Source organism: Myotis nattereri, assembly GCF_964212035.1.
Source record: "Myotis nattereri genome assembly, chromosome: 13".
Taxonomy (NCBI): Eukaryota; Metazoa; Chordata; class Mammalia; order Chiroptera; family Vespertilionidae; genus Myotis; species Myotis nattereri.
In genome coordinates this window covers 60,949,236-60,963,680 of record NC_138088.1, presented here as the reverse complement: position 1 = coordinate 60,963,680, position 14,445 = coordinate 60,949,236, and the positions used below count along the sequence as shown (strand labels likewise).

The 14,445-nt window shown below is 61.3% G+C and overlaps 1 protein-coding gene across 1 annotated transcript in view; it reads left to right on the top strand.

The window, feature by feature from the left end:
* Positions 1-210: 210 nt before the first annotated feature.
* The window catches only part of LOC308528770 (scavenger receptor cysteine-rich domain-containing protein DMBT1-like), a gene marked incomplete at its 5' end in the record, with an annotated part of 35,288 nt that continues 21,053 nt past the window's right edge, over positions 211-14,445 (top strand). The window contains 6 exons of the mRNA XM_081104547.1: positions 211-262; positions 349-384; positions 1,002-1,313; positions 6,912-7,294; positions 9,772-10,144; positions 12,616-13,008. Of these exons, the coding sequence (XP_080960673.1) occupies positions 211-262; positions 349-384; positions 1,002-1,313; positions 6,912-7,294; positions 9,772-10,144; positions 12,616-13,008 (1,549 nt within the window). The remainder of the gene's footprint in view (positions 263-348; positions 385-1,001; positions 1,314-6,911; positions 7,295-9,771; positions 10,145-12,615; positions 13,009-14,445) is intronic.

Sequence of the window (14,445 nt, the reverse complement as noted above, 5' to 3'; positions counted from 1 at the left end):
CGAACGACCCTTTCACAGGGTTCGCCTAAGACCATCGGAAAACAATCTATAATTACATATTGTTTTTGTGATTCATCACTATGCTTTGATTATGGTCAATTTGTGACAATGAAATGGGGGGTCAGCACAACATGAGGAGCTGTATTAAGGGGTCGCGGCATCAGGAAGGTCGAGAACCGCTGATCTAGAGTCACAAAACCCTGAGCAACGATGCTGGAGGCAACCAGACCCACGGTGGACCCGCTGCGCCCCCTGGCGGATCGTAAGGGGAAGCGCAGCCACTGCCTGGGGCTGGGGCTCCTTTGCCAAGGGAACCTCCCTGCTAAGGTGCCTTTGGTCTCTCTCCAGGGCCGGGGGCCACGCAGACGGAAGGCTACGACTACGGTGAGGCCTTTTCTGTGGCTTTTATGGCGTTCCCAGGGGTGGTCCCCTGGCCGGGCCGGCCGGTTCTGCGCTGCAGCCGTGGGTGGTGGAGGCTGGGTGGCCACTAAAACCTTGTGTGGAGCCCCCGGGCTGGGGAGGCGGGTGTGGGGTCCTCTTTCTGGGGAGCTCCCAGAGCCCATGGGCAGGTCCTTGGGGGGCTGAGAGCGGGCTGAGACGGAGAGGCTGCTGGGACGGCAGGGGAGGCAGGTCCCCAGAGAGGAGAGGAGGCAGTGAGCGAGGCGGGCGGTGCCACAGGGGAGAAGAGGGGGCGGGAGGCCAGTCCCGGCAGAGACCATGGCTTTCTTTTCTTTTAAGAAATGTTTTCATTTCTTTTTTTAAAATACGTTTTTATTGGTGTCAGAGAGGAAGGGAAAAGGAGAGAGAGAGAGAAGCATCCATGATGAGAGAGAATCACGGATTGGGCGCCTCCTGCTCGCCCCCCACTGGGGATCGAGCCCACAACCCGGGCCTGCGCCCCGACCGTGAATCGAACCCTGACCTCCTGGTTCATAGGTCGACGCTCAACCACTGAGCCACACTGGCCGGGCAGGGACGATGGCTTTCCCCTGTCCATGCAGGCTTGCCGCTGAGGCTGGTGAACGGCGCGGACCGGTGCCAGGGCCGGGTGGAGCTCCTGTACCAGGGCGCCTGGGGCACCGTGTGCGACGACAGCTGGGACGCCCGGGACGCGGACGTGGTGTGCAGGCAGCTGGACTGCGGCCACTCGGTGTGGGCGCCCGGCGGGGCCCACTTTGGCCAGGGCTCGGGGAACGTCCTGCTGGGCACCGTGGACTGCGTGGGCTGGGAGCCCTCCCTGTCCAGCTGCCCCCACGGCGGCTGGTACCACCACGAGTGCGGACACAGGGAAGATGCCGGCGTCGTGTGCTCAGGTGGGGCCCCCTTCGCCTGGCCAGGCGCCCCGACCGCGCTGCGGACAGCGCCCCCTGCTGGCCCCAACGCCGGGCCCACGCACACCGCTCCCAGTCACACCTCCTTCTGTGTTCGAGGGCAGGAATCACGGTCCCTTTTCTTTTCTCATTTAAAAAATATATTTTTATTGATTTCAGAGAGGAAGGGAGAGGGAGAGAGAGAGAAACATCCATGATGAGAGAGAATCATGGACCGGCTGCCTCCTGCATGCCTCCCACTGGGGATGGAGCCCACAACCCGGGCCTGTGCCTTGACCAGGAATCTAACCCGGGACCCTCCAGTCCACAGGCCAGCTCTCTATCCACTGAGCACACCGGCTAGTGCAGAGGGTGCAGGTTCAGAAACGGCCCCTCCTCCTGGGGGCGAGGCCTCCCTCTCGGGAATATCTCCAGGGGGTGGGGGTAGACTCCTGCCGTCCGAGGGTGTCTGAGCCGCAGGGCTGGGCACTTGGTATCGAGTCCCGTGCTGTGAATGAGGGCGGGAGTCCGCGGGCTCTGTGGTGGATTCTGTGGAAGGAAGCGCAGGAGGGGAGGGTGGTGACGGGCCAAGGGCCCCTGTGGCATCCGGGCATCGATCCAGGGCCCGCAGAGGGTGAGTTCCGCCTCACAAGGAAGGGGTGTAGCCTCGCTGCCGGGTCTCCCGCCTGCACCTGCCTCAGAGCCCGGGCGGAGGGCCACCCTCCAGGAGGCCCCAGCACTGACCTGTTCCCTCTGCTCTGCAGCTTCTCTGCTTTCCACGGCGGAGACCCTGGCAGCATCCACGGAAGGTATGCTTGTCACGTGGGATTTCTGTGCCCCAACCCCCGCACCCTGACTGGGGAGAGGTGCAGGAGTGAGAGATGGGGTGCTTAGCTCCCAGGGCCCCTGAGCAAGGCCTCGGGCTGCAGCGGTGTCCTGGCCACGAGCTTTGCCCCTCCCCGAAACTCCAAGGTGGGGCTAGATGACCCACATTAAGGGGATCCAGCCACCCAGGCCCAGGGCCCACCCCGGTGGCACCCCAAGCCACGCTGGCCCCTGGCCAGGCTCAGGCGCTGGGATTCGGGCTGCGGGGGCCAGCGAGGCAGGTGCACACCTCTGAGCAGCATCCTGGCCTGTGCCCTCCCTGAGCCCCCATCAGGGCACCTCGGACCATCTCGGCACGGAAGGCCCTTGGTCCTCCCTCCCGTGGGGCAGAGTCCCGTGCCCCCCTGGGGTTCTGCCTCCAGCGACAGAGCTGGGGTGCAGGCCACACAGACCGGGTGCCGGCAGCCTGGGCTTTGGGAAGGAAAGTCACCGCCCTTTCTCCCTGGGAAACTGGCCCCGAGACAGGAGAAGGACGGCCTCCAGGCCAAGGCCCCGGCCAGGACCCAGCAGGGACCAGGGGACCCGGGCATTTCTCTTTCTCGGGTCCTGGGTTCCCGTCCCCGAGGCCCACGGCGTCAGGCCCGGCTGGACCTTCCCTGTCCAGTCCCGCTGGATAAGGACAGAGATGTCGCTGGAGCCGAGGCGGAGCCTGGCTTCATCCTCTGTGAACGTGTCCCCTCCCTGGACCCTCCGTGCAGCGGCGGGAGGAGGAGGACCCCTGGCCCTCGGAGCGGCTCCCCCAGACCCTGCCCCGTGTTAGGAACGTCGTGGGCCTGACGAAGCCCGAGGCGCCAGCGTCCGGCCAGGCCTGCGCGGGAGGGCTCAGGTGCGGGGCCCTCTGCCTCTGACCGGCCTGCAGACAGGACTTCCCCAGACCTGCCAGGCCCTCCCGAGGGGACAGGGGGTGGGGGTCGCACCTCTAGATCGGAAGGGCCCTCGTGCTGACGCCCAGGAGAGGCTCAGAGGACACGGGGCTCTGGTGCAGTGGTTTGAGCAGCTGCCAGGCCATCCTCTCTCCACGCCCAGCACCAGGCCGGCTCTTGCTGGGGCCGTGGGCAAGCCCAGGGCTCCTTGAGGCAACTCGACAGCCACAGGCTCGCAGCCAGCCTCGCACTGACCAGGGAAACACGAGCAGCGTTTCCAGGGAAGTGAAAGCAAAACCAGTCTGCCCTTCAGCGCCCCCACCCCTGGCCCCCGCACACTATGCCACACAGGGCACTAAAGATGCTGGCCAATGCAGTGAGACGGGAGGACTCAGGGAGAAGTGCCGCGCTGTGAACATTATTTCTGTATCCATTTCCTGGCGCCTGTGCAGGTCCCATGAGGAAGGCCCAATGCAAGCTCGGCAGGTGGATGCGGAGATACCCGCTTCCCCTGAACAGCCTTTAAAACACATTTTTATTGATTTCAGAGAGAAAGGGAGGGAGAGAGAGAGAAACATCAATGATGAGAGAGAATCATTGATTGGCTGCCTCCTGCAAGCCCTCCACTGGGGATGGAGCCCCCAACACGGGCCTGTGCCTTGACCGGAATGGAGCCCAGGACCCTTCAGTCCACAGGCCAGCGCTCTATCCACTGAGCGACACTGGCTAGTGCAGAGGGTGCAGGTTCAGAAACGGCCCCTCCTCCTGGGGGCGAGGCCTCCCTCTCGAGAATATCTCCAGGGGGTGGGGGTAGACTCCTGCCGTCCGAGGGTGTCTGAGCCGCAGGGCTGGGCACTTGGTATCGAGTCCCGTGCTGTGAATGAGGGCGGGAGTCCGCGGGCTCTGTGGTGGATTCTGTGGAAGGAAGCGCAGGAGGGAAGGGTGGTGACGGGCCAAGGGCCCCTGTGGCATCCGGGCATCGATCCAGGGCCCGCAGAGGGTGAGTTCCGCCTCACAAGGAAGGGGTGTAGCCTCGCTGCCGGGTCTCCCGCCTGCACCTGCCTCAGAGCCCGGGCGGAGGGCCACCCTCCAGGAGGCCCCAGCACTGACCTGTTCCCTCTGCTCTGCAGCTTCTCTGCTTTCCACGGCGGAGACCCTGGCAGCATCCACGGAAGGTACGCTTGTCACGTGGGATTTCTGTGCCCCAACCCCCGCACCCTGACTGGGGAGAGGTGCAGGAGTGAGAGATGGGGTGCTCAGTTCCCAGGGCCCCTGAGCAAGGCCTCGGGCTGCAGCGGTGTCCTGGCCACGAGCTTTGCCCCTCCCCGAAACTCCAAGGTGGGGCTAGATGACCCACATTAAGGGGATCCAGCCACCCAGGCCCAGGGCCCACCCCCGTGGCACCCCAAGCCACGCTGGCCCCTGGCCAGGCTCAGGTGCTGGAATTTGGGCTGCGGGGCCCAGCGAGGCAGGTGCACACCTCTGAGCAGCATCCTGGCCTGTGCCCTCCCTGAGCCCCCATCAGGGCACCTCGGACCATCTCGGCACGGAAGGCCCTTGATCCTCCCTCCTGTGGGGCAGAGTCCCGTGTGCCCCCCTGGGGTTCCCCCTCCAGCGACAGAGCTGGGGTGCAGGCCACACAGACCGGGTGCCGGCAGCCTGGGCTTTGGGAAGGAAAGTCATCTCCCTTTCTCCCTGGGAAACTGGCCCCGAGACAGGAGAAGAACGGCCTCCAGGCCAAGGCCCTGGCCAGGACCCAGTAGGGACCTGGGGACCCGGGCATTTCTCTTTCTCGGGTCCCAGCTTCCCGTCCCCGAGGCACACGGCGTCAGGCCCGGCTGGTCCTTCCCTGTCCAGTCCCGCTGGTTAAGGACAGAGATGTCGCTGGAGCCGAGGCAGAGCCTGGCTTCATCCTCTGTGAACGTGTCATGTCCCCAAACTCTCAGTGCAGCGGCGGGAGGAGGAGGACCCCTTGCAGAGTGGGCGGGATCAGGGGGCAGTGGGAGATGGCAGGTGGCCAATGAATGGAAAGAGCCAATAGGGGCCTTGGGAATGGGGTATTATGACCCCATGGAAAAGTCTAGAAATGGGTATAAACTCTCAATATCAGAATGGATCAAGGTTGAAACATCAGTGTGCACAAAGGGTCAGAGGGCGTGGCTCTGGAAGGACTGTGAGGTGCGGGGCAGCACTGCTGTGTCCTCCCCAAGGCCATGTGCACGGCGTCAGCTCTGTGTGTAGAAGCTGAGGGTTACCAACCCAGGATCTGGGTCGGGCACCTGGGAGCTTGGTCTGACTGTTCCTTTCTTCCCACAGCTACTCAGGCCTCCACATCCTGGCCAGGTGAGTCCCAGCCACCTCTCCTGGGAATCCCTCTCTCCTGCCCACCTGTGCCTGTCAGCCCTCTCCAGCTGACCCCTGGCTCTTTGAACCCCATCTGGACCACACTTTTGCCCTCTGTCTCCTTATCTATTGGGGGAAGGGGGATGCCAAAGGCTCTGTCTGTCCATCCTCCTTGTGAGTTCTCATCAGATAATTGGCGGCCATCGCGGGGGAGAGCGGCGATGGTCAGAGAAGTGCCTCCCCTTCCATGAAGGTGGCCCCGTGGCTCCAGGCTGAGGAGGGCTTTGTGGGAGAGTGGACACTGATGCCCACTGGCTTTCTGATGATGGGACAGCAGTTTTCTGGGTTCTCTCCTCCTCTCACACCTGCCGCACCCTGAGGGCCAGCATGGTCATACCCGCATCCCAAGGGGGCAGAGACAGTGCCCGGGGATGGCAGTGAACACGTGCTGAGGGTCCTCTGGGTACCAGGACCTGTGATTGCCTCCTGGTTCAATAACCGGGCCCTGACTCTTTCAATCCAGCTTCAGAGTCAGGCCGACACCTCAAGCCACCAGTGAGTGCCTGGCTCAAGGGGGAGAGATGGGAAAGGTCTTCTGATGGGGAGGAACATGGCGGTCAGAGACGTGGAGGATGCGGCTGGTCTCTCCCAGGCTTTGGATCCCGATGACCCAGCCGAGTGGGAGGCTAGTGGACAGGCAGGGAGCACGTGCAGGGCCACATGGGAAAGTCACGCTGAGCGACCCACCCTTTTGGAACGACTCCGTTCCTAAGGCCTCACCACAACCATTCTCTTTGTTGTCCCTTCCAGACGCATGGACACCTCCTTCCACAGCTGCCTCTACTCAAATAACAACAGGTACAGGACCCGGCACCCTCCCAGGGCCCTTCTCTGTCTCTGTATCACGCCTGGGATGAAACTTGAGAGGAAGAGGCTCCATGTGGGCCATACCCATCCTTGCCCTGTAGGGGGGTGGAGCCAGAGGAGGGTCTCTGACCAGGTCTTTGTCTGACATGGTTGGCTGATGACTTGTCTCCAGGGGGGTTCTGGGAGGAGGCTCAGCCAGGACCCTCCCCTTTGCTCAGTATCAGCCCTAGAGGCCTCCTGGCACCTGCTGAGACCCCTGTGCTGGCTCACCCTCAGGGTGGGTGAGTCTCTGTCCTCTCATGTCTGACAGAGGTCCCATCCCCTCCGAGGGCTTTGCCTCAAGTCAGGCAGGACCATGGAGAAGAAATAAGTGGCCAAGGAGGCCATGGCCTTGATCCCCGGAGCCATGGACCTAAACCCTGTGTGGCCCTGGTGGATACGGGGGGCAGTCCTCACCTCATGGGCAATCCTGGGGCTCTCTACCTAGGACACCCTTAGACCAGGCAGGACAGGACGTCCTTATCCTTTTCCTGTGATGGAGATGAACCCCTGGTGGTGTCCAAAGATGACCGTCTGCCATTAGGCATGGCCATGAGGGAGGCCCTAAGTCTAGAACCTGCCTTGGGCCTGGAGCTCAGCACAGACATGGAGGAGGTGTCCTTGTGCCGTCCTCTAGATTTCGGGACCGATTCGGCTCTGGCCCTGAGGCTGGTGAATGGTGGTGACCGGTGTCAGGGCCGCGTGGAGGTCCTCTACCGAGGCTCCTGGGGCACCGTGTGTGACGACGGGTGGGACACCAACGACGCCAACGTGGTGTGCAGGCAGCTGGGCTGTGGCTGGGCCAGGTCGGCCCCAGGAGGTGCCCGGTTTGGACAGGGCTCAGGCCCGATCGTGCTGGACGACGTGAGCTGCTCGGGGCACGAGTCCTTCCTGTGGAGCTGCCCGCACAGGGGCTGGAACTCACACAACTGTGGGCACGGGGAAGACGCCGGTGTCATCTGCTCAGGTGCGTCGCTACCATCCCTGGTGGCACTTCTTGGCTGATGCTGCTGAGAACACGCCCACTACCCATGCCAGGGACCCCCTGAGCCTCGTACTGTCCCCCAGGCACTGGAGTGACTCAGGGCAGCAGGCACCCAGGTGCTAGGTTACTGCTCAGGCTAAACGTCCGCTTGGTGGGTCCATGTGCCCAGCATCCTGAAGGCAGTGCCTGAAACTGGCTCGAAGGGCCCTGAGCTCTGTGTTCATGCACAGGAGGCAGCGTCCTGAGCACAGAGAGGAGCCTGGCCTTGTGCCCCCGGAGCCAGCTCAGTGCCACCTGCAGGGTGTCTGGGGCTTCCACCAGGGCAGCTGGTCCTGGGTGAGGGGGTTGGTGAGCACCTCCCTCTGTGAGGACGGTGTCACCTGGGGTCTCCCAGATAGTGACACACAGGGGACAACCTGAGAGCAAAGAGGTCCTTTGTGAAGGACAGAGAGAGCGGGAGGGAGCAGGGGGACGAGGGAGATGGCGGGTGGCCAATGAATGGAAGGAGCCAATGGGAGCCTTGGGGATGGGGCAATATGACCCCATGGAAAAGTCTAGAAATGGGTGTAAACTCCCTTTAGCAAAATAGGTCTAGGCTGAGAAATCAGTGTGCATATTGATTGACCCCATTATGTGGGGTCATTACCCGTTCTTGCTGGGGTCAACACCAGAGCCCTGATGGCCTGTCCTAGGCATGACACTGGCTTCCATACACTGGACAGGAGTCCTCAGGCTCAGAGAGGCAGGCGATGGCTGGGGACAGAGGGAGTGGCTTTGGAAGGACTGCGAGGTTCGGGGCAGCACTCCTGTGTCCATACACCACCCCGTCCCTCCCCCGCCAAGGCCATGTGCACGGCGTCTGTTCCGTGTGCAGAAGCTGAGGGTCATCAACCCAGGATCTGGGCTGGGCACCTGGGAGCTTGGTGTCTGACTGTCGTTTTCTTCCCACAGCTGCTCAGACCACCACATCCTGGCCAGGTGAGTCCCGCCACCTCTACTGGGATGTCCCTCTCTCCTGCCCACCTCTGCCGTTAGGCCCTCTCCCGCTGACCCATGGCTCTTTAAACCCCATCTGGACAACACTTTTGCCCTCTGTCTCTTTAACTATTAGGGGAAGGGGGGAATCCAAAGACTCCGTCTGTCCATCCTCCTTGTGAGTTCTCATTAGATACTTGGCGGCCGTCCCGGGGGAGAGCGGCCGATGGTCAGAGAAGTGCCTCCCCTTCCATGAAGGTGCCCCCGTGGCTCCAGGCTGAGGAGGGCTTTGTGGGATAGTGGACACTGATGCCCACTGGCTTTCTGATGACGGGACAGCAGGCTTCTGGGTTCTCTCCTCTTCTCACACCTGCCGCACCCTGAGGGCCAGCATGGTCATACCCACATCCCAAGGGGGCAGAGACAGTGCAGGGGATGGCAGTGAACATGTGCTGAGGGTCCTCTGGGTACCAGGACCTGTGATTGCCTCCAGGTTCAGTCACCAGGCCCCGACTCTTTCTATCCAAGCTTCAGAGTCAGGCCAAAGCCTCAAGCCACCAGTGAGTGCCTGGCTCAAGGGGGAGAGATGGGAAAGGTCTTCTGATGGAGAGGAGCATGGCGGTTAGAGACGTGGAGGGATGCGGCTGGTCTCTCCCAGGCCTTCGACCCTGATGACCCAGCCGAGCTGGAGGCTAGTGGACAGGCAGGGAGCACGTGCAGGGGCACATGGGAAAGTCACGCTGACCGACCCATCCTTTTGGGAAGGACTCCTTTCCTGAGGCCTCACCAACGCCTTTCTCTTTGTTGTCCCTTCCAGACGCATGGACAACTCTACCCACAACTGCCCCTCCTCAAACAACAGCAGGTACAGGACCCTTCGCCCTCCCAAGGACCCTCTCTGCCTCTGAATCACGCCTGGATGGAACGTGACAGCAAGAGCCTCCCCATGAGCCATCCTTATCTTTGTCCCTCTGGACAGGCAGAGGAGGGTCTCTGACCAGGTCCTTGTCTGACATGGTTGGCTTTGACTTGTCTCCAGTGGGCTTCTGGGAGGAGCTCTTCCAGGACCCTACCCTGTTAATCAGTGTCAGCCCTCTAGACCTCCTGGGACCTGCTGAGACCCCAATGCTGGCTGAGACTCAGGGTGTGAGTCTCTGTCCTCTCATGTCTGACAGAGGTCCCATGACCTCTGTGGGCTTTGCCTCAAGTCAGGCAGAACCATGGAGAAGAAATAAGTGGCCAAAGAGGCCATGGTTTTGACCTGTCCCTGGAGCCATGGACCTCCACCCTGTGTGGCCCTGGTGGATGCGGGCAGAAGTCCTCACCCCATGGGCAATCCTGGGGCTCGCTCCCTAGGAGCATACTTAGACCTGGCAGGACAGGATGTCCCCGATCTTTTTCCCGTGATGGAGATGAACCCCTGGGTGTGTCCATAACTGACCACCTGCCCTGTGGTATGGCCATGAGTGAGACCCTGAGTCTAGAACTTGCTTTGAGCCTGGAGCTCAGCACAGACATGGAGGAGGTGTCCTTGTGCCGTCCTCTAGATTTCGGGACCGATTCGGCTCTGGCCCTGAGGCTGGTGAATGGCGGTGACCGGTGTCAGGGCCGTGTGGAGGTCCTCTACCGAGGCTCCTGGGGCACCGTGTGTGACGACGGGTGGGACACCAACGACGCCAACGTGGTGTGCCGGCAGCTGGGCTGTGGCTGGGCCAGGTCGGCCCCAGGAAGTGCCCGGTTCGGACAGGGCTCAGGCCCGATCGTGCTGGACGACGTGGGCTGCTCAGGTCACGAATCTTTCCTGTGGAGCTGCCCGCACAACGGTTGGAACTCACACAACTGTGGGCACGGAGAGGACGCCGGCGTCATCTGCTCAGGTGCGTCGCTACCATCCCTGGTGGCACTTCTTGGCAGATGCTGCTGAGAACACGCCCACTCCCCACGCCAGGGCCCCCCTAAGCCTCGTACTGTTCCCCAGTCACTGGAGTATCTCACGGAAGCTGGCTCGCAGGTGCTAGGTCTCCTGCTCTGACTACATGTCAACTTGTTGGGTCCATGCTGCCAGCATACCTAAGGCAGGGCCAGGAACTGGCTCGAAGGGCCCTGAGCTCCGTGTTCATGCACAAGGGGCAGTGTCCTGAGCACAGAGAGGAGCCTGCCCTTGTGCCCCCGGAGCCAGCTCACTCCAACCTGCAGGGTGTCTGGGCTTCCTTCCAGGTCTGCTGGTCCGTGGGTGTGGGGGTTGGTGAGCTCCTCCCTCTCTGAGGACGGTGTCACCTGGGGGCTCCCAGATAGCGATGCAGAGGGGACACCCTGAGAGCACAGAGGTCCTTTGTGAAGGACAGAGAGAGTGGGAGGGAGCAGGGAGAGTAGGGAGATGGCAGGTGGCCAATGAATGGAAGGAGCCAATGGGAGCCTTGGGGATGGGGCATTGTGACCACATGGAAAAGTCTAGAAATCTGTGTAGACTCTCAATATCAGAATGGGTCAAGATTGAGAGATCAGTGTGCACATTGATTGACCCCATTTTGTGGGATAATTTTGTGTTCATTCTCTGGTGTCAACACCAGGGCCCCAGTGGCCTGTCCCAGGCATGACACTGGCTTCCATTATCTGGACAGGAAGTCCTCAGGGTCAGGGAGGCTGGAGATGGCAGGGGACTGTGGGTGTGGCTTTGGAAGGACTGCGAAGTTCGGGGAAGCACTGCTCTGTCCCCTTCCCGCCCCCGGAGGCCATGTGCACAGTATTAGCTCTGTGTGCAGAAGCTAAGGGTCACCAACCCGGGATCTGGGCCGGGCACCTGGGAGCTTGGTCTGACTGTTCCTTTCTTCCCACAGCTACTCAGGCCTCCACATCCTGGCCAGGTGAGTCCCAGCCACCACTCCTGTGATGTCCCTCTGTCCTGCCCACCTGTGCCTGTCAGCCCTCTCCAGCTGACCCATGGCTCTTTGAACCCCATCTGGACCACACTTTTGCCCTCTGTCTCCTTATCTATTGGAGGAAGGGGGATGCTAAAGGCTCTGTCTGTCCATCCTCCTTGTGAGTTCTCATCAGATACTTTGCGGCCATCCTGGGGGAGAGCGGCCGCTGGTCAGAGAAGTGCCTCCCCTTCCATGAAGGTGTCCCCGTGACTCCAGGTTGAGGAGGGCTTTGTGGGAGAGTGGACACTGATGCCCACTGGCTTTCTGATGATGGGACAGCAGTTTTCTGGGTTCTCTCCTCCTCTCACACCTGCCGCACCCTGAGGGCCAGCATTGTCACCGCATCCCAAGGGGGCAGAGACAGTGCCCGGGTATGGCAGTGAACACGTGATGAGGGTCCTCTGGGTACCAGGACCTGTGCTTGCCTCCTGGTTCAGTCACCAGGACCTGACTCTTTCTATCCAAGCTTCAGAGTCAGGCCGACACCTCAAGCCACCAGTGAGTGCCTGGCTCAAGGGGGAGAGATGGGAAAGGTCTTCTGATGGTGAGGCACATGGTTGTCAGAGACGTGGAGGGATGCAGCTGGTCTCTCCCAGGCCTTCGACCCCGATGACCCAGCCGAGCTGGAGGCTAGTGGACAGGCAGGGAGCACGTGCAGGAGGCACATGGGAAAGTCACGCTGAGCGACCCACCCTTTTGGAACGACTCCGTTCCTAAGGCCTCACCACAACCATTCTCTTTGTTGTCCCTTCCAGACGCATGGACACCTCCTTCCACAACTGCCTCTACTCAACTAGCAACAGGTACAGGACCCTTAAACCTCCCAGGGCCCTTCTCTGTCTCTGTATCACGCCTGGAATGGAACTTGAGAGGAAGAGGCTCCATGTGGGCCATACCCATCCTTGCCCTGTAGGGGGGTGGAGCCAGAGGAGGGTCTCTGACCAGGTCTTTGTCTGACATGGTTTGCTGATGACTTGTCTCCAGGGGGGTTCTGGGAGGAGGCTCAGCCAGGACCCTCCCCTTTGCTCAGTATCAGCCCTAGAGGCACCTGGCACCTGCTGAGACCCCTGTGCTGGCTCAGCCTCAGGGTGGGTGAGTCTCTGTCCTCTCATGTCTGACAGAGGTCCCATCCCCTCCGAGGGCTTTGCCTCAAGTCAGGCAGGACCATGGAGAATAAATAGGTGGCCAAGGAGGTCATGGCCTTGGCCTGTCCCTGGAGCCATGGACCTCCACCCTGGATGGCTCTCGTGCATACGGGGGCAGTCCTCACCCCATGGGCAAGCCTGGGGCTCCCTACCTAGGACACCCTTAGACATGGCAGGACGGGACGTCCTGATCCTTTCCCTATGATGGAGATGAACCCCTGGGCATGTCCAGAGATGACCGTCTGCCCTTGGGCGTGGCCATGAGGGAGGCCCTGAGTCTAGAACCTGCCTCAGGCCTGGAGCTCAGCACAGACATGGAGGAGGTGTCCTTGTGTCATCCTCTAGGGTTCGGGACTGATTCGGCTCTGGCCCTGAGGCTGGTGAACGGCGGTGACCGGTGTCAGGGCCGCGTGGAGGTCCTCTACCGAGGCTCCTGGGGCACCGTGTGTGACGACGGGTGGGACACCAACGACGCCAACGTGGTGTGCAGGCAGCTGGGCTGTGGCTGGGCCAGGTCGGCCCCAGGAAGTGCCCGGTTTGGACAGGGCTCAGGCCCGATCGTGCTGGACGACGTGGGCTGCTCAGGGCATGAATCCTTCCTGTGGAGCTGCCCGCACAATGGTTGGAATTCCCACAACTGTGGGCACGGAGAGGACGCCGGCGTCATCTGCTCAGGTATGTCGCTACCATCGCGAGTGCCATCTGGGAAGATGCTGCTGAGAACACGCCCACTTCCCTTTCCAGGGCCTTGTCTGAGTCTCATACTGTCCCCCAGGCACTGGAGTGACTCAGGGCAGCAGGTTCCCAGGTGCTAGGTCACCTGCTTAGAATACAGGTCAGCCTGGTAGGTCCATGCGCCCAGCATCCTGAAGGCAGTGCGTGGACCTGGCTCGAAGGGGTTCAGCTCCGTGTTCATGCACAGGAGGCAGCGTCCTGAGCACAGAGAGGAGCCTGCTCTTGTGCCCCTGGAGCCAGCTCACTGCCACCTGCAGGGTGTCTGGGCTTCCTTCCAGGGCAGCTGACCCCTGGGTGTGGGGGTTGGTGAGCTCCTCCCCTCTGTGAGGACGGTGTCACCTGGGGGCTCCCAGATGGTGACACAGAGGGGACAACCGGAGACCACAGAGGTCCTTTGTGAAGGACAGAGAGAGTGGGAGGGAGCAGGGGAGGAGGGAGATGGCAGGTGGCCAATGAATGGAAGGAGCCAATGAGAGCCTTCGGGAAGGGGCATTATGACCGCATGGAAAAGTCTAGAAATGGGTGTAAACTCTCTTTAGCAGAAAGGTTCTAGGCTGAGAAATGAGTCTGCATATTCATTGACCCCATTTGGTGGGGTCATTACCCTTTCAGGCTCTGGGGTCAACACCAGGACCCTGATGGCCTGTCCGAGGCATGACACTGGCTTCCATATTCTGCACAGGAGTCCTTAGGCTCAGGGAGGCAGGCAATGGCAGGAGACAGAGGATGTGGCTTTGGAAGGACTGCGAGGTGCGGGGCAGCATTGCTGTGTCCCCTCTGAGGCCATGTGCATGGCGTCAGCTCCGTGTGTAGTAGCTGAGGGTCACCAACCCAGGATCTGGGCCGGGCCCTGGGAGCTTGGTCTGACTGTCCCTTTCTTCCCACAGCTGCTCAGACCACCACATCCTGGCCAGGTGAGTCCCAGCCATCTCTCTGGGATGTACCTCTCTCCTCTTCCCCTTCTGCCTGTCGGCCCTCTCAGGCTGACTCATGGCTCTTTGGACCCCATCTGGACCACACTTTTGCCCTCTGTCTCCTTGTCTATTGGGGTGGGGAGATTCCAAAGACTCCATCTGTCCTTTTTCCTTGTGAGTTCTCATCAGATACTTGGCGGCCGTCCTGGGGAGAGCGGCCGATGGTCAGACAAGTGCCTCCCCTTCCATGACGGTGTCCCCGTGACTCCAGGCTGAGGAGGGCTTGGTGGGATAGTGGACACTGATGCCCACTGGCTTTCTGAAGACAGGACAGCGGGCTTCTGGGTTCTCTCCTCCTCTCACACCTGCCGCACCCTGAGGGCCAGCATGGTCATACCCACATCCCAAGGGGGCAGAGACAGTGCCCGGGGAGGGCAGTGAACACGTGATTAGGGTCCTCTGA